The sequence below is a fragment of the Coffea arabica genome, chromosome 3e (genome assembly GCF_036785885.1).
Source record: "Coffea arabica cultivar ET-39 chromosome 3e, Coffea Arabica ET-39 HiFi, whole genome shotgun sequence".
In the NCBI taxonomy this organism is placed as follows: Eukaryota; Viridiplantae; Streptophyta; class Magnoliopsida; order Gentianales; family Rubiaceae; genus Coffea; species Coffea arabica.
Window position 1 is genome coordinate 3181996 of NC_092315.1, and position 18032 is coordinate 3200027.

The following is an 18032-nucleotide window of genomic DNA, read 5'->3' on the forward strand; positions in this document are numbered from 1 at the left end:
ATGATGAGTGAGGCGAACGCCCTTGAACAAATTTAGAATGCTTCAATTACAAGTCTGAGGTTGTAAAGGATTCACATTAAAAATGAGCAAACAATTCAATTTAAAAAGGAAAGATAGAGCCAAAGCAAAGGCAAAAACTCAGTATTAGGGAAAAAACGCAAAAATAAAAGGCAGCCCCAGGATAACAAGCTAGACACTCTCCCACTATAGACCACAACTCCATAACCATACCCTGTTCCTTATCCTTCCATCTTCATCAACTAAAGAAATCTTGGATGCCTCTTCCAGCAAAAACCCGATCAGAAAGTTCAGCCAAAATGGCATTAACAGTGAGCAAAACGACGCTGGAACCAGCAATAACTGCCAGAACAACCCCAGTAGTTCCCAAAACTTTATTAAAAGCAGGCCACTCAATTTCCCTCACTTCCTCGGCCACCCCACTCCATAACAAATCTTGCTCCTTCTCAGCCCTCTCCTGCATCGCCTTCTTGATTTCAGCACCCAACTGGGATACCTCATCACCCTCACTAGAATTCCCATCTGGGGTGACTCTATCACCAAATTCCGGTTTATTTTCTGGGCTTTTTGTTTCAGCTTCAGAAGTACTAGTATTGTTCGTACTTTCTTGGGTTGCTTTGAAAATTATGGGGCGTGGTTTTCTGGCTGTGGTGACTAGTGGGATGTGGTTTATCAACTTTGTGAAAGTGGGTTGGGATTTGATTGGTAAAGTAATCTTTGAGGGGTGGAGTTTTGGTGAAATAATTGGTACGGAAGAAGAGGAGGGGGATGGGGAGATTTGTGAGAGGGAAAGTGCCATTTCTGAGAAACAGAGGAATTTTTTAGCTTTTACAGTAATTATAGAAAAAAAAAATAGTAATTCAGTAGCCTTTAGTTTAACAGCTTTGCTTTGTGCGAGTTTCGGGCCTTACGGCACTTTCAAACTGCAAGTTGGGTTCTTTATGGACTTCAAAGTTTAGACTCTGGCAGCTTTGTTTCAGTCATTTGGGCCAAATCCAAGTCCTTTTTTGGATCTCCTAACCCAAAGAAACAGAAGTAAAGAATATGTTTTTTTTGTCTCACTGTCTATTAGAATAAATTTTATATATAATGACGCTATATATACTATCACGGTTAATTTGAAAAAGTTTTCTTGTACTACAAAAACTTTATTAAGGTTCTGTTTGATAATCTAATTCAGCACTTAAATTTAAGGATTAATCACATTTTATCCCCTTAAAGAATATCCTATTTCTCAATTTACCCCCTAACCTTTAATTTTGCTCACTTAACCTCCTTTAAGACAAAATTGCCCTTGCATTATTTTAACTTTTCATTTACCTTGTTTTCCTTTCTTTTATTTCTTTTTCTCTTTCTTCTTTATTTAATTCTTCCTCTTTCCCACAAAAATTTTCACCTTAATGATTGAAATTAAAAAAGAGGAATTGCAGAGATCTATCTTCTCTTTAAATGATTAAAAAAATATTTAAATCACTTTTCTAAAATACAATTTTTTTAGCCTTTCAATTCTTTTAATTTTGGGTTTTCCTCTTTCCTTTCTAGTTTCTCATTTTATTCCCAAGAAAATATCTTAAGATGAAATTGTGACCTGATTAATAATCAGCAATTGAAATTTGTGACACGTTGCATCATACAAAAAATCAAAATTAGTTATTTATGCCTTTTAAACCTTCACCCAGAAATATGCAATTACAAATTCAAAACAAAAATTTTCGTTGAAATGGAATTTCTATTGGGAAGGATGAAAGAGAGAAGAAAGAGAAAAATAAATAAAAGAAAGAAAAACAATTTCATCTTATGATATTTTCTTGAGAATAAAATGAGAAACTAGAAAGGAAAGAGGAAAACCCAAAATTAAAAGAATTGAAAGGCTAAAAAAATTGTATTTTAGGGAAGTGATTTGATTATTTTTTTTAATCATTTAAGGAGAAGATAGATCTCTACAATTCCTCTTTTTTAATTTCAATCATTAAGGTGAAGATTTTTGTGGGAAAGAGGAAAAATTAAATAAAGAAGAAAGAGAAAAAGAAATCAAAGAAATGAAAACAAGGTAAATGAAAAGTCAAAATAATGCAAGGGCAATTTTGTCCTAAAGGGGGTTAAGTGAGCAAAATTAAAGGTTAGGAGATAAACTGAGAAATGGGGTATTCTTTAAGGGGATAAAATGTGATTAACCCTAAATTTAATGGAATTAGATCTTAACATATTCAGACGGTTTGATAACCAAAAATTAAGCATCTGAATTAATTAAGTAGCATTGAATTTTCTAGGCAAAATTTGCTCCCAAAATTAAGTGATAAACTATTCATTTATCACTGAATATGATATACACTCAAATGTATTAGATTTAACACTTAACAATTCAATAATTTAATAGATTCAAACTTCATATTTCAAGTTTCAAATTTCAATTTTATCAAACGCACCCTAAATCAATGAGCAAATGTGGTGAGATTTGAGTATTCGTCTTATTCTTTTATTTTGAGAACAATATTTTAGAAGTTGTTTTCGTTGACAAAAATTAAAGTTCAAATGGAGCAAGGGAAAAAGGACACAAAGTTAGGGGTACTTTTGTAATTGTGCTTACACCAATAGAACAAAAATAGCACTTCTAGACTACAATCTTGCCATCTGTTTGGGTTTGTTCTCCAGACTTAAAATGCCCCAACACTAATACTTACTTTTTTAAGTCGTAGCAATCATAATATTAGTACTTGAACCGAAAAAGGTACCTTGGTAGTAATTGTTTTGAGTCTTTCTTGTTTAATATGGATCTTTTGGTTATCTAGTGCTAGCTTAAGATAACTGATTGTGTAGAGTTAAAAAAAAAAAATTTAATGAGTATCCCATCCAGTAAGATATCTAAATGGCACCTAATTTACCATGTGAATGTACTCTCTCCCTGCATTTAGATATTTTTTAAAATCAATTTCACTCTTATTAAAAAAAAATTAACACTTGAATTTATCTTAACAGTCTCCCCGAGATTACTTGTAAGCCCAACAAAAAAAAAAAATTGCATTTTGCAAATAACATTTCTAATTATATCTTTGAAAAGCTGAAGCAAGCTAAATTAAAGAAGCCTATATTCTTGCAACAACCAAAGATTTGACATCAAATTCAAATAAAGCAACATATTTTTAGATAATTTTTTATTTTTTTAAATTCATTTCTCATCCCAACAAGCCAATCAGTTGACTGTTGCATGGAGTATTTGGCAGAACGAGAGTCTGAGTTAAATCAAGAAAACCCACAACCGGGAGAGTTGGATCACTATCACTACCATAAACATATGGTGCAGCCAACCGTTTGAAAATTTCGTGAACAAGAATCTACCCCAGTTATCTGAATTCTGAAGCCATGGCCTACGCTGCAGCATAATGTTCCCTTCACTGTAAAAGAAGGTGAACGTGAATAAATCGTGGAGTCTGAGAGGGCTCAGAATAATTTTGTTGTTCACATTCATACAGAACAATCAATGACAAAAAGGAGAAAGTGCAAATGGAAGAAAGATTCCAAAAAGTTCAATTCCAGGGAAGTAGCCAAACCAATGGACAAGAAAATGAAGTATATATCTTCAATCTGCAACCACATGCTCCATAGAGCATGTATTTCAGGTACTGAGTTCCAAAATTGGATCACTGTTTTTAACGATTCGCTCTAAATTTTTTTTTCACTGTTTGGTACTGGATTTGGACGCCTGAATAGATTGAAATGACATATCCACAACTAGACAAATTTCCAGCTCCGCCTTGTTATTTCAATCTTCCGCAACAGTATGATATGTCCCAATTATTGGCAACCAGTTTCAATCATGAAATTTGCCTCACCAATCACGAGGACGTGTCTTCAACTATGCAAAAGTTCAATTAACAGAATTTACAGAAGATAAATTGGGCATAGTTTTATCCGTTCTCCAAAACGTAAGATGGTATTGGTGTCTGTCTATTCATAGTTATCACTCGACTTTGCATGAGGATTAAAACCTTGTTTAATTCTCATCCCCTAGATTAGTTATGTTGTGGAGTATTACAGAATTAAGGGAGAGCAAATGTCCAAATTTAGAACACACACACACACACACTTTGTAATCCCATTAACAAAAAAAACAACAGAATTCTTGAAAAGTCCAAAGCAATTGTACCCAATATTACTAGTAGTACTTTTGGAAGAGGGAACTAATTCCGCAAAATCTAGTCATATATCCTCCTCAAGAAAATCACCAATCACCATAATTGATTTTTTATGTTCTCCATGTAGTTGTATAGAACAATATTCTCCATGAAAATTCCACGTAGATTGTCATTTCCATGTTACCATATTGCAGGTGGTGAAATGATACCAAATGCTGTACATCATTTATCCTCATGTGGCCGGCGGCCTCTCACGTCAGTGATGAAATTATAGATATCTAAAGTCATTTTCATGTAGATATTGCCTCCATTTCAGTCCAAGCTGTCCGCTCCAACTAAATCATGAAACTCGCTAAAAAAAAGGGTGGAAAAAAAATCCAAGAAAAGTGACAAAGTTGTTCTTAAGCTGAATGAGCCCAAGTGTAATCAAACTATATATTCCTTTTTTTTTTCTCTTCCTGATCAACATCTTCTGTATAATCACCAATGTAATTGCAAATCAAGCATGCTCATTCATTAACATACAATAGTACTTCAAGTTCAGCTGGTTCACGGGGAAAGAGGTTTCTCTGGGCTCAATTGAACATCGTGCAAACAAAAACATCTTTTGGTACATGTGATTGGACTTCTTAGTAGTAAACTCACATGCCATGGGAAGTGATTGGTATTTGTTAGATCCCAATGCCCCATACAACTTAAAAATCCTGGCAATTGAATCATATGTGATTTGTTAATAGAATGGAGAAAGATGAACTTAGGATTGCTTAAGCTTGTTTATCATCATTTGGACCTTACTCACGCCCTATGAAGTTTTCAATTTGTGCATTTGTCCTCATCAAAATCTAAGTTAAGTTGTCTCTACCAATTTCTTTAATCGAACTAAACCATACATGCATGCTTAAATTTCGTGGGTCAGAGCAGTTTTAATTAAAGACACTTTCTTGTCTCTTCAAAAGTTAAGCGCCACATACCAAGTCAAGTATGCCCAACCAAAAGCTCATTCTCCCAAAAACAAACAGTTCTTAATTAATAGCAGTTTCATGGGAAGTAGGTATCTCCTCATATCCTTACCTAAACCAACTAATTAAGAATTTTTAGCAAAGAGGTGGTTGGTGGTGCGATATCTTTCTTTCTTGGATCCTCTTCTTGTGTCTCCCCCGCATGACATAAAAAAATGACAGTAGTGAAGTTTTAATACTATATCTTCTTGTTACTATTGAATCAACTCTCTCGCTAGTGCTTTAGATTTCTCAATTGCTTTCGCGCATAATTGGGCTTCCATGTCCTGCGAAGATAAACAGCATTCTCTGAAATGTCTTATATCTAGTTTAGATCAAAGGCAGTTTGGCTTTCCAGAATAGTTAAGCTCTTTGGGTTTTAATTCTCTCAATTTTGCCCATGGAAAAATGTAAAACCTTATTTTAATCCATCCGCTATGCCTCCATCAATATCTTTCAGGGTAGTGCCCCCAAGAGTGCACATGCCTATGCAAATTTTAGAGAGTACATTAGTCAAACCAACACCATGTGACTTGGGGTAAAGATATGCGTTTATTTTTCATTTCTTACCAACTATTAGATGGCCTTTTCACTGGTGTGTGTGTGTGTGTGTGTTTTTTTTTTCCCCCTTATTCTTTTTACCTTCAACTTCAAGATTTGTGGCTTTTATATGGATGGCTTATGAAACAGATGTGACGATGCCTAGCTTTGGTTGAGAAACTTTGAGGGCCCAAAATAAAATCAAATGTAAACTTTCAAGGGCTAAAATGAAACAATTTACATTTCAAAGGGATCAATTGACAGTTTGACACTAATCGCAATTTCTTAGCGCCTAAAGTTCTCGGATGATGATAATGCACGGATTGCTCCCAAAGTACAGATTGTGTTGTTTCGTGGAAAAAGGAAACATCAGAAGAGTACAAATTAATGTTAGCCCAGACAACTGCATAGATAAAACAAGAAAAGTTGATCTCTGCCTCTCCATTCAGGGCAATGTTGGGCTTGGTTCTAGAGTTCTAGACTTCTAGTTGTTCATGGAAATAATATTATTGTTGTTCTCCTTTCAATCAACCTATTTGATGCATATGAAAAAAGCCACTTGGTCGAGTAACCTCTCCATCATAAGTTCGTTTTTTCTCCTCCCTAATTAATCGTCTGCGTCTTCTTGTCTTTTCTTTAATCTTGTAGCTTACATTAACCCCGGTGGACTAAATTAATGTCCTTGGTCATCAAATGAGTTGTGACTTGGTAATGATGTGACAAAATTGACTGTAAATTTGTCTTACTCAACCCATACTTCTAATTTCTTGTTATTTGTCGGAATAGATTTACCTAACATAATAAAACAGCTTAGCTAACGCAGACAAAATAGCTCAAACAGCAGGCATAGCTTGCAAACTACTTACCGAGGATAAGAAATTTGGTGCAATCTGTCATAGAACCTGAAAATAATTGTGAGTGTTACTTGAAAATGTCGGTAACCTTGCACATCAACTAATAACCTCAAGTTTGATAACACATTTTTAAGGAAGAATCTTACCTTAGGCTGGGACAAATGGCACACGGCTAAGATATGTAAGAGCCCAAATGCTAAAGTCGCAAGATATACAAGAACTGCTACTGGTGTTGGACCAGCCTGCATTTCATGAAAGTACTGAATGGAAGGAAGTGGAAATATATCTGCATCTTGGTACTTTGGCACTCAAAACCATATGCAAGGTAGAAATGCAGCCTATCCCGTCCCCTATTTAAGTAGCACTGGCCTCCTTAGGTCCTCAACACCTGTGTTTTACTGGCCCTTTTAGCGACATTCTGGTTTCGTGGGTGCAAACCGCAAAGCACCTTTGGTCATGTGAAAGCCTATGAAAGTGGGGTGCCCTGGACCAGGATACAAAATTAAGGACAACAAACGAACTTCCCTGTCCCTCTAATAATTTCGTTATCAATTACCACAAGAATACCAAGGCATCCAACGTTTCCCAAGAAGATTCACACAAACACACAGATTAATTTACACATCACGAGAAAAGACATTCTTTACTAGCACCACATTTTACAATATACACGAACATTAGACGTTAGAGAAATTACAGCATTCGAGGAATCATATTCTCACGCTTGCCTTGGATTTCTATTTAGGTTTGTCCTCATAATACAAGAACTAGTTCTTTGCCTGCAAAGACAAGGAAAGCCAACAAGAGGACCCAGTCTAAGTTTACTTTCTCCCTTAAAGCACGAAGGAAAAAAAAAAGTGAAGAAAAATAGAAAAAAGAACAAAGAAAGACCCCCCACACTCCTACAGGCCTACACCTAATAAAAAAAAATGAAATGTAAATGAGAAAAAAGGGTTACACAACAAGTCTTGATGTCGCACATTTACGGTGGTGATCATCGGCTTTCTGGCCACTGTGTCCCGCTGTTGTGGATGACATTAAAGATACAATAAGGTCAGTGAAAGCACCAATGATGAACTTGTGAGTATGTTTTGGATTTAAGTTGAGATAGCACAGGAGAAGCTCATGCAAGAAATCCCAATCAGCTTTCACATCTTTTAATTCCTTTGCATCCACCATTTCTTGCATTGATCTTCTAAAATCAGTATAAGGGTCCGGTGAATAAGTGTGGATAGCAACACCACCGGAGACTACGGTGTTATCTGGCTCCGGTACCTGCGGCCTTACCGGTGACTCGATGATGGAATTCGAGTTGCCTGGAGACGAAAAAAAGAAGCGTTGTGAGGCGAAAATGGTGGAAAAATCAGGGATGGAATCAGAATTATCATCAGAATCTTCCGATGAGGAGAAGAAGTCGTCTGTTGAAGAAGTGAGAGACTTGGAATTGGAGTGGGCGTCTGATGAGCTGAGGTCACGATAGAGGGAGTTGAAGTTTTTGAGTGAGGATGAAGTGCTGGCATTTGGAATATTGATTGGTACAGCGTTGTCATGATAATCTTCTTCTTCTTCTTCAAGCGTCAAAGGTGGAGATAGAGTTGTGGGGAGGCATTTGATCTTGGAGACACAGAGGTAGAAGTTCTTTCTGAAGATGTTGGCCATTCTCAGTTCTTTTAACCAGGGTGGGAGAGTTAAAAGTCTTCCATAATAGGCATATATATATATTATACTGGCCAGCAGTGTATTTGTATCTCTTTTGTACTACACGGTTGGTGCGTGTATCTATGGGTGTATGTGACTATGTGTCCGTGGAGAATATTCATGTGGATATGTGTATGTAACTTCATGCATGTCTGTATGTGTAACTGTGTCATTGACCAAGGTTTATATATTTTTTTGTTTAAATCAAATTTTAGTGTAAATATTTTTTTCTATACCAGTAGCAGCTGTCCATGCATGTCATATCTCTAGAAAGTAAATCTAAGATTTCAGTGGAGATTATATATCATTCAAATATGTTACTGTATAAAAATTTTTTACAGTGACAGTTTAAAAAAATTTATTCTTCATTGTTTAAAAATTTTACAATAATGTAATTAACAATTTATATCAACCGGCCTAAAAGCAGGTTCTACTCTCACCGTGTCAGTTTCTCAACCCTTCCCTGCTTTTTCTTTCCCACCCTTCTCCTTTTAAAAGCTTATAAAGAAAATAAAAAGATATTTGATGTTGCACCAGTAAAAAATTAAGTCAACTAATATGTATTCTCTGCATTTTATAAGTTACTAAAGATAATCAGCATAATCATTGGTTTTCTGTTAACGTTAGCAGTCAAGTCTTCTGACTTGTCTAGAGAAAATTACATGATGCTGATAGTTTCAGTAGGAAAAAGGAAAATTGAAAGATTGGATCAAGATAAAATCAAGAATATGCTATCTATCAACTATTTTGTTCGAGAGCATGGAATTCAACCTTTCTATAGTGTAAGACAAGACTTGGTGCTACCATTTTCTTCTAAGCAAAAGAACCTAGCTATCGATCGGGCTTGCAACAGGGCAGATCAGAATTCGACTATTGCATTAACCCTTCTTGATTTCTACGTGTCCAAGCAACAACTCCGGTTCCATCAAAGCAACGACCCTCAAATGGCCTTGCCACCCTTGCAGCACTGTAAAGGAACATAGAACATAAATAGTAATACTACTACTCCCTACTAAGAAGAAGAAGAACAAAACGAAAAGCGAAGTTGGAGGATATGCAGTACACAAAATCAAATATTTGAGCATGTGCGTTTCCTTGCATGTGGGTATGTAAACTGTAAAGTGTAGTCCTTGAGTAGCTTTGCAAGTAGAAATTCTACACGAAAGCAACGTTACTGTGCAGAGAAAAATCCTGGACTCACAAGTGTCAAGTTTACATAGCTCTAGCTCGCTAAATGAGTTAGTAAAAGTGTACAGAGTTTTTGGAGGGCAACAATTTGTCCTTGGGACGTTTTGGCATTTAAGGTTCACGAGGGCACTCGTCCTTCTTCTTCTATTTATAAATTCCAGATCCAGAAGGCTATCATCATCGGGTGACTGTGCATCTATAAACTTACCCCTCTAGGATTTCTGTGAGTGACAAAAAAAAAGTTTCTTCAAGAATTTTTGACAGAAATGTTGGTCGAGTTTCCTGTTGTTCAGGGCCCTTTTAAATTTGGAAATGTAAACAGTACATCTGGTCCACTGACGGGTATTGCTACTGTTTGAATCCAAACTTGGTCATCAAAACTGGAAAGATCGATTTTTGAAAAACTCACAATGAGCTATTAGCTGGACAGGAAAGAAGAAGAAGAAGAAGAAGAAGAAGAGGAAAAAAGAAACATGATGAAAACATGAAAAGGAAAACTTGATTGAGTAATGCATTCCGAGAAATTTGTCTACCTGGGTAATCCAGAATTCTGAATCATACTCAAGCATGGTTCAAAAACTCGGCCACGTCGTCACCGTCTCGGGCTCTCGAGACGATGTCGGGATAACAGGCTTGCGGCATCCCCCGGGGCAATAGGCTTGCCAGCAAGCTCACCGGTGACTGGAAAAACATCTCCATATTTGATTGGCTCCTGACCTTCCTGAGGCCTTCTTGGTTGTTCTTGGCTCCTCTTTGCTGTAGTATTACGCAATTGTTCTTGTTTCTTGGTTTAGATGGGAAATTGATTTTAAGAAGTTCGTGCTTTGAGCCTTCGGCCGTAAAATGAGATGCTATATACCATGCAAAATTGGCAAGTTAATCACCGTCGAGAGGGAAAAATGGAAACCATTAATCGCCTTTCTGTTTCATTGATCAGTGGCAATTGGTGAGCAGATGAATTAGCGATGCAGACGCAAGTGGCGCGTTAAGAGATTAATTTGTCTTCACCATGAGGAGCAATGCCTCGGGCGGCACCCCATTGGTGAAACTACACATACGAGATTTAGTCTATTGATCTATTAACAGTTGGCAAAACAAACTCATTTCTCGTAAGAGTCTAGTAAACTAACCATATATGATGAGGTAACAAAGTCACGAATTTGCTGGTACATCGCAAAGAAGGGAAAATAAGGCAAACGGAATGCATAAAAAGCACCTTCTTAGACGATGAAAACTTGCAAAATGGTCTCCAATTTAGGTTACATAATAGACTGTTTGGAGCAATTTATAGCGGAAAAGATTTTCGGAGCATCAATCTCTGTATGAAGTAGGCACATAATATTCCTGAAAAACCAATGTAGTAGCATTCTAAATATAATATCAGCGTTCTGCCTGTATCGACTACAACTGGATGGTTATTCCATTACATATAATTCTCACAGGGCATTTGTGGATAGATATTTCACCAAGAAAGTAGTGCATCATCAACTGATGAAAACACAGAAGCCAAAGCACATACTACAACTGTTTGCCCTTTTGGATGACATCGTCCTATCGAATTCATAGATATATCCTCATGTTGCAATATCTATCTATCTAGCAAGGCCAGAAAGATAAGATAAGACCTAGGACTAACAATCTAAGCTTCAACTTCAAACCATGAGTATTCCAAGTTTTGTACATGCTGCATTATTATGTAGCCATGCCTCAAAGGGAAGCATTTGGTCCATCATTCTTCGCTTCGCCCAGCAACCTCTAACCCATTACCTGCAAAAGATTACATGTTTGAACCAAACTACCATAGTTATTCCTGAGCTTTGGATTGCAGATATTAACTAGAAGCAAAGTTCATAAAGGATCATTTGAACTGGTAGTGACATGCCAAAATGGTGATGATCTACATCTGCAGAAAATGCCGGATTGTGATATGAATTGTCCACTTCAAAGTTCTATTGTTATTTCTTTCCCTTCTATATTCCTTTCCCGGGAAATGTCCAGTTAATTGCTGATTTAACTAAACTACCAACAGGAAACTTACCATCTGGATCAAAGAAGAATGCTTGTTTGGTCTTCCCATCTGGTTGAGTCCTGTGATGAATCTGGATCCCCTTCTCCTGCAAGGGACAACATATTTATCTTCACCATATAGAGATCAGGAAAGAACAAAAGAAAATTCCTTTCTTATTTGGGGGCGGGGTTGGTGTTGTTTGGTATCAGCAGAGGGTAACTGTTCCACGTTAAAAAAGTTTATAGTGAACTACACAATGTTTTTCTTTTGGAAACTGTTTCAAATAATCTAAATGATGCAGCAGATGCAAATTCTTTATCTGTAAAGTGGAAGTTTCTGTTTGCTCAACCCTTCTCGCAAACTGGGAACTTAAACTACAATGATTTCTAAGCTGACATATTCTTTGAAACATACCATATGAACCTCTGCCACAACAATTAGACAAGTTGGAATATTCAATATCCAGACTACTCAGTGCTAAGATTTCGAAAATGTGAATAATGCTTAATTGCATTACTTAATTACTGGAAGTCATACAAACACTTTCTCAAACAACAATTTGACTTTTCTGAGATATCAAGACCAATCTTGATCTCATGCACACCATATACATTCAACTACTGCATCAGATGCAAAATTCTAAAATGAGAATAATGAGAGTTATATAACCCCAGGCATCACATCAAGTAGTGGAGGAGCACAGAAGAGTGTAAAAACTGAGAACGCTACTGTTGCCATTAAAAAAAAAAAAAGAAGAAAACTTGGCTATCTAAATCCATGTTAGATTGAATGTTTCAGATAAAGATTTGAAGAACCGACCTTCGCTCTTCAATTATCTTGAAAAGGCACATTATCAGGCTAGTCAGCTAACTTAATAGTCATTATGGGTCATGTCCTTGTTTCTCAATAGAGAAGAATGAACAGATATACCACAGGTGCTTTTTCTTTACAAATTTTCAATAGCAATATCCAATTTGCATTCTACCTTACAGCCCAACTTACCTTCTACTAAATGGTACCTAAAGTATGCCAGATTTAAAGTTGCCAGTCCTCAAGAAATCAGTTTATTCAGCAATTCACAACTACTTATTCGTACAAGAGATAATTTGTGCAACAATTAGAGGTTAAAATTTCACCAACCAACATGAGAATCAAATCTGCAATAGTTTCTGTACAATAAGACAGCAAGGTTTTGGCATTATTAATGCCGTCAAATTGAATTCTGAAATCTCATGTACGAACAACAAACGAAAGTTGATGCAAGAAGAGTTAAAAATCCAATGGACTCAGAGGATGAAAAATTCGTCATTTCATTCTTCTCAGTGTAAGTAAATTCTGAATGCTACTGCTATTGTTTTTCTTATCAAGCGGCTATCTTGAGTTCCATCTTTTAGGCCCATACGTTTTCAGGTTCTAATTTCTTGTCTATTGCAGGGCCTCTGGAAGGCAGTGATCACAGGATTCCCTCCGACGTATCCAACCAAAAAAGACTTCTTCTTTCATTGCTGTCTGCTTAATACGGTCTTGACACTAGAGTCAATTTTGGAACAGCAACTTCTCTGCTTAATAAGAATCAGAAGTCAGATATTGACTTCTGTACACTAAGACAGAGACTTCTGTACTCTTGTATTCTTTTAACTTTAAGAGCAACAAAGAAGATCTCTGATCCAAACATCTACTTGAGTAGTTTGGAACCACAATAAACAAAGCTACAATTTTTTTTTTAAGTTTCAATTTAAAACACAGCATTCATTTCATCAAAATAACCCGTCCATTCAAACCCACAAAATATCAGACTTAAAAAATAATAAAAAATAAATAAACGCAGTACACAGCAAATATATACTCCAACCTTGACGGCCTGAACAAAGGAGTCGAAATTGGAGACAGAGAAGCAGATATGATGACCCCTGGGGAGATTCTTGGGGTCAGCCACTGCAGAGGTGGAACTCCATGGACCTTCAGGGAGCTTTGTGGTAGGGTCCCTCTCAATTAGATGAAGGTAAAAGGATGGTTCCAACTTCAACCATATTACATCGAACTCAAACCTTGGACTTTCTACCCGCTGAAAACCAAATACCTGCAACCAACCCACAGGCTGAATTCCCCATTTTCATCCAATCTTTACATAATTGTCAAGGCATACAAACCTCTATATAGAATTGAGCCAAGCGTTGGATATCTGAGGATTCCCTAGAGACATGATTGAGGGATACTCCCTTAGCCGCCGCAGCTGCCATCTATACCTTTTTCAATAATGGTTCTGGCTCTTTTTCTTTTCTTTTTTCTCAGATTAGCAATGGAATGAGTTGTGGGAAAATTCGGTTTCCTTGGTGTTTGCTTGTGGTGTCTACGTGGAGTTTGGCGAGTAAAGAAGATTAAAGAGTTACGTGAATGTCTTGTTCCTTTTGGTATTGGAGAGACCGGAGCCGGGAGGACGGGGGAAATGGCCACCAAATACTAGTAGTCCGGTGCCAGTAGTCTATCAAAAGAGCTTCAAAAATTTTATCAATCGCCATATGAATTGCTAAATTCTTGTACCATTTTTTTTAGACTTATTATCACTTTAATCCCTTAAACTATCTCACTACTATCAGTTTAACTCTTAACGTTATATTTTAGTCGTTTCACCCCATAAATAATTCAACTCAACATGATAAATATTCGGACAAAAGTACCCTTTTGTTAGATAGCATTACTACATTGTTATTATCATTTTATTTCTTTAAATTACAGTAATACAATCACTTTGATCCCTGATATTATTTTCTAAACATTTTACCTCATCATTAATCTAACCAATATAGTAAAAAAAATTTAAAAGTATTTACCATTTATTATATATAATTAAAAATAAAAAGTTAGAATGGTTATTCTTCCTGTTGTTTTCACTTTAAGAGATCCAAATACATAAAAATAAAAAGGATTTTCTCAAATTTTTTTTTCACACTTATTAATACTAGAAAATGAAATAGGAGAGACGGAGATAGAAAATTAGATTTTACAAAGAAAAAAAAAATAAGAATCTAACATTATCATATTACTTTAAGGTTATTGGGATTAGAATTGAAATTAGGTGATAAATATAAAAATAAAATAATTTTAGAATAATAAAAATATTTCATTCTTTTTTATTTCTATTTTAAAAAAAAACAATTGAGTCGAATCGAGATTGAGTATCACTGTATTCAAATTTGACTCGACATGTAAAAGGATACTCAAACTTGAGTAGATAGCATTGTTAGAGCTCGAACTTGATGAATTGCTCATAGAATTCAAGCTTGACTCACATGAGGGTCGAGTTACTGCGAGTTTCATCGAGATTGAATCGGGAAAATTTGGGAATTTTGAAAAAGACATTATTGCCCTTCAAAAAATTTCATATGACTTGAAAAATTTCATAAATTCAACTACTCTTGTGAGTACAAGGGTAATTTCATAATAATATTATATTAAAGAATTAAAATTAAAAGCTTGATAAGGCCCAATGAACTATCAAATTTTACTATTGGATATTCGAACTCGACTTGCAAAATCTATCGAGCTACTCGAACCCGATCAACCCGAGTTCAAATCGAGTTTTTGACCAAGTTGCTCGCAAGCAGTTCGGTTTAATTACAACCATAATTGTGTCAATGGCATCAGCCTGATTAATACAAAATTCTTCAAATTTAGATAAGTGCACAATTTAAGAACTAGATGTTTCAGACAGTTTAATTAGCCACATTAATCCCTAAGCTCTGTGTAAGAATAATAAAATACTGCACTATAATAAACGCAAACTCAATATAGATGGAACAAATTCAAATGTAGAAAGAATCTTTTGTTTTTTCATTCCTCAGTTGAGATATTTTTAATACTTTGACATGTGTCATTTTCTATGATTATTGAATCATTTTAAATTTTTAATAAATTTGTTGATGTTATGTAATAGTCATTGTTTGCTAAATTCAAACTCCAAGACGTAAATTTAAATGTCTAAATCCTTACATTATTTTAAAATTTTAAATTATTTTTTATTATTTATAAATCCGTGCATTGCATGTAACATAATGCTAGTAAACTAGCTATAGAAATCCTTGTGTTTTTTTTTTTCTCTTTTTTTCTTTTTAATTAAAAAGGGCATCTCACAAATAATTGCCAAGCTTTCCCGAGTTTCGCTGAAAGGGCTATACCGATCCCGATTTCGCACCATCCTTCACCTTAAAACTATGGCATTGTCATCAATGCCTAACAATCCTCTCTGTCTCTGGGCATTGTGATTTCTTCCAGCGAAGAGAGGGAGGAGGAGATTTAATATTAGGTTCATAATGGCTGGATCCTGTCAACATCTAAAACCTGATGAATCTCCCTCTCCTTTTAGTCCCTTCCATGAAGGAATATCAATGTTGTTATCAAGATGGACAGCCCTACAAATGGCCGTCCAAAACCAATGGGGTGGCCGTGATTCTTTCATGAAATCTCAGCAACTAGCCTATGAAATTAACTCTTGGTTTTCTCAACCTAAAGGTACCGAATGCGAATCCTTTCATCTTGAATTTGATAGCGCCGAAGAATCCAATTATATGTCGAGTCAAGTTTCGTCATTACACCAGAGTCTCATTGGCCATACAGCAAACTGTATACGTTTGTACCTCTAACTAATGATCTTAATCTATGAACCAGTTGTGCGGCCTGAGACTGTATGGTTTAACCGTGCAATTGGCATGATGCAATGTTTTACAAGATCGAATGATAGAAAAGTATAATTTAAGACCCGAGCATGAAGCATGCAATTTAAATTTACAAGAGTCGAGACGAGTAATGTGGTGTCTCAAGACCATTTAAGTCAGCCATCGCTCCATTTTTTATTTTTATTTTTTGGGTTTTTGCTTCTATAACAGGAATTTTTGGTTTAGCAGAGGGCCTTACTTCTCGTAAATTGTTATATAAATACAGTATCTCTTCATATAGAAGACTTAGAGAGTCTGTTGCACGAGAGATTACTCCTTTCTTTCAACACAGAGATTGAGGATGGCAGTATTGAGGAGGTACTAATCTTAATTAGCTGCTTAAAATGTTCATAAAGATTATGAAGTTTCGTCTGTTTCAGCTGTATATGCCCATAAGTTTCATATGTGAGACAACAGGATTCCATCAGTAGCAGTAGAGCATGCAGGGCCCCTGCGCTGCATCTAGAAAAGTCACCATTTCATAATTCATGAGAGGTCCAGACAATTACTGCGTTCCTGCTCCTGCTTCCCTGTTTAATGTACTGATCTGTGCTACTTTACGTCCAATCAGATTGCAGAACAATTGATGACAATGCATGAAGAATCTTTGCATGGGAATCGGAGATTGAGCGTGGAGTCAAATCAACACTTGTTGGAATCTGCTCAAGATGCTCCTTCAAAGAGGACTGGTGCGCATTCGCTAGCCACCTGATTAATGTACGTCTCTTTTTTTTTTTCTTCTCGTTGAAAAACTTTTTTTAAGATAAAGTCTTTATTAAATTTTAGATGATCATGTAAAATATAAAATTAAATTAATATAAATAATTTTTTAAAAAAATTAAATGATAAGTAAGACGAAGTGAGTACTCATTGATCCGACCCTATTTCAGTGAATATCCGCTAAAATGCGAGGTAAGTAAGAGTTAGAAAATGATTAACCTGCAAAGTGTAGGTCGGATCAACCAAATAGTGGACGAGGCATATCCGACCCGTGCCCACCCTTAAAAGGTATTTACAATCTGAGCAAAAGCTGATTAATGTATACACATCTAAATTCCTCGGAAGTTCAACATGGAGCTAAAACTGTACATATACTCTGGGGAGATGTAAAATTCAATTAACTATGAAAGCGAACTAATCAAGAAACCTTGAGACTTGCAGCAACATAAATGCCTTATTTCAGATTTCATGCCCATCAATGTTGTTCACCGTGCTTTGTTAAACTTCCCAGATTGACTGCACCTGACTCAATTGTAGCTTAATTAATGTAGTTTCTCATCTTCCTCCAAAAAAAAGAAGAAGAAAACATAAAATTCCCAGCAATATAGTACATTGGCGTAGGCATGAACAAGTACATGCACATATTGTGCACAATATCTCATACCTAAAAAAGAAGCAACACCAATACGGAACGTTATTCCCTTGAGGTGCCTCTTGGTAGAGAATGACAATGACCATATAGGCAAAGACAAGGCAGCAAGGTATATCAGCAGGCAACAATGGTGAATTTTATTTGGAGAGCAATCCTATAAATCTATGTCATGGTTGACGGGAGGATCACCTTCGAGCTACACAAGGCCAGTGATGATGAAAATTTTCTTTGGTGTTCGCTACAAAATTTCTACACACTTAACATAATGCTTTCACTTGAGAATCTACAGAAGAGGAAAAAAAAAGTTAGTAAGTTTTTCTTCAGTTGGTAGTAATTTTCTTGTGGTGCTTGTTTTTCGTTAACAACTGCAGGGTTGGAATAAGATGCATAAGAGCATAATGGCCATTTCGACCTTGTAGAACTGCATGCTTGGAGCTGATGTTTTAACGTATCCTACTCAACAAAGGGATGGCCCGAACGTCCAGGCCTTTTCGTAGCATGCATCTCCATC

General features: G+C 36.0%; 4 protein-coding genes across 4 annotated transcripts; 1 reads left to right on the top strand and 3 right to left on the bottom strand.

Annotated features, from left to right (window-relative positions):
- Positions 1–8: 8 nt before the first annotated feature.
- Positions 9–869, bottom strand: LOC113737907 (uncharacterized). Its single transcript, XM_027265046.2, has one exon. The coding sequence runs from the start codon at positions 815–817 to the stop codon at positions 257–259; it is 561 nt and encodes a 186-aa protein (XP_027120847.2). The 5' UTR covers positions 818–869; the 3' UTR covers positions 9–256.
- A 6375-nt stretch (positions 870–7244) lies between these two features.
- LOC113738263 (transcription repressor OFP11-like) lies at positions 7245–8212 on the bottom strand. The gene has a single exon (XM_072084348.1). The coding sequence runs from the start codon at positions 8200–8202 to the stop codon at positions 7498–7500; it is 705 nt and encodes a 234-aa protein (XP_071940449.1). The 5' UTR covers positions 8203–8212; the 3' UTR covers positions 7245–7497.
- Positions 8213–10770: 2558 nt separating this feature from the next.
- On the bottom strand, positions 10771–13947 carry LOC113738264 (lactoylglutathione lyase). The gene is made up of 4 exons (XM_027265512.2): positions 13588–13947; positions 13290–13517; positions 11468–11543; positions 10771–11196 (listed from the first exon to the last, which is right to left on the bottom strand). The coding sequence occupies exons 1-4, from the start codon at positions 13675–13677 to the stop codon at positions 11159–11161; spliced, it is 432 nt and encodes a 143-aa protein (XP_027121313.1). The 5' UTR covers positions 13678–13947; the 3' UTR covers positions 10771–11158.
- Positions 13948–15741: 1794 nt separating this feature from the next.
- On the top strand, positions 15742–16861 carry LOC113737909 (uncharacterized). Its single transcript, XM_027265047.2, has 3 exons — positions 15742–15946; positions 16376–16467; positions 16721–16861. Exons 1-3 carry the CDS (start codon positions 15748–15750, stop codon positions 16859–16861), a joined length of 432 nt encoding a protein of 143 aa, XP_027120848.2. The 5' UTR covers positions 15742–15747.
- The last annotated feature ends 1171 nt before the right edge of the window (positions 16862–18032 follow it).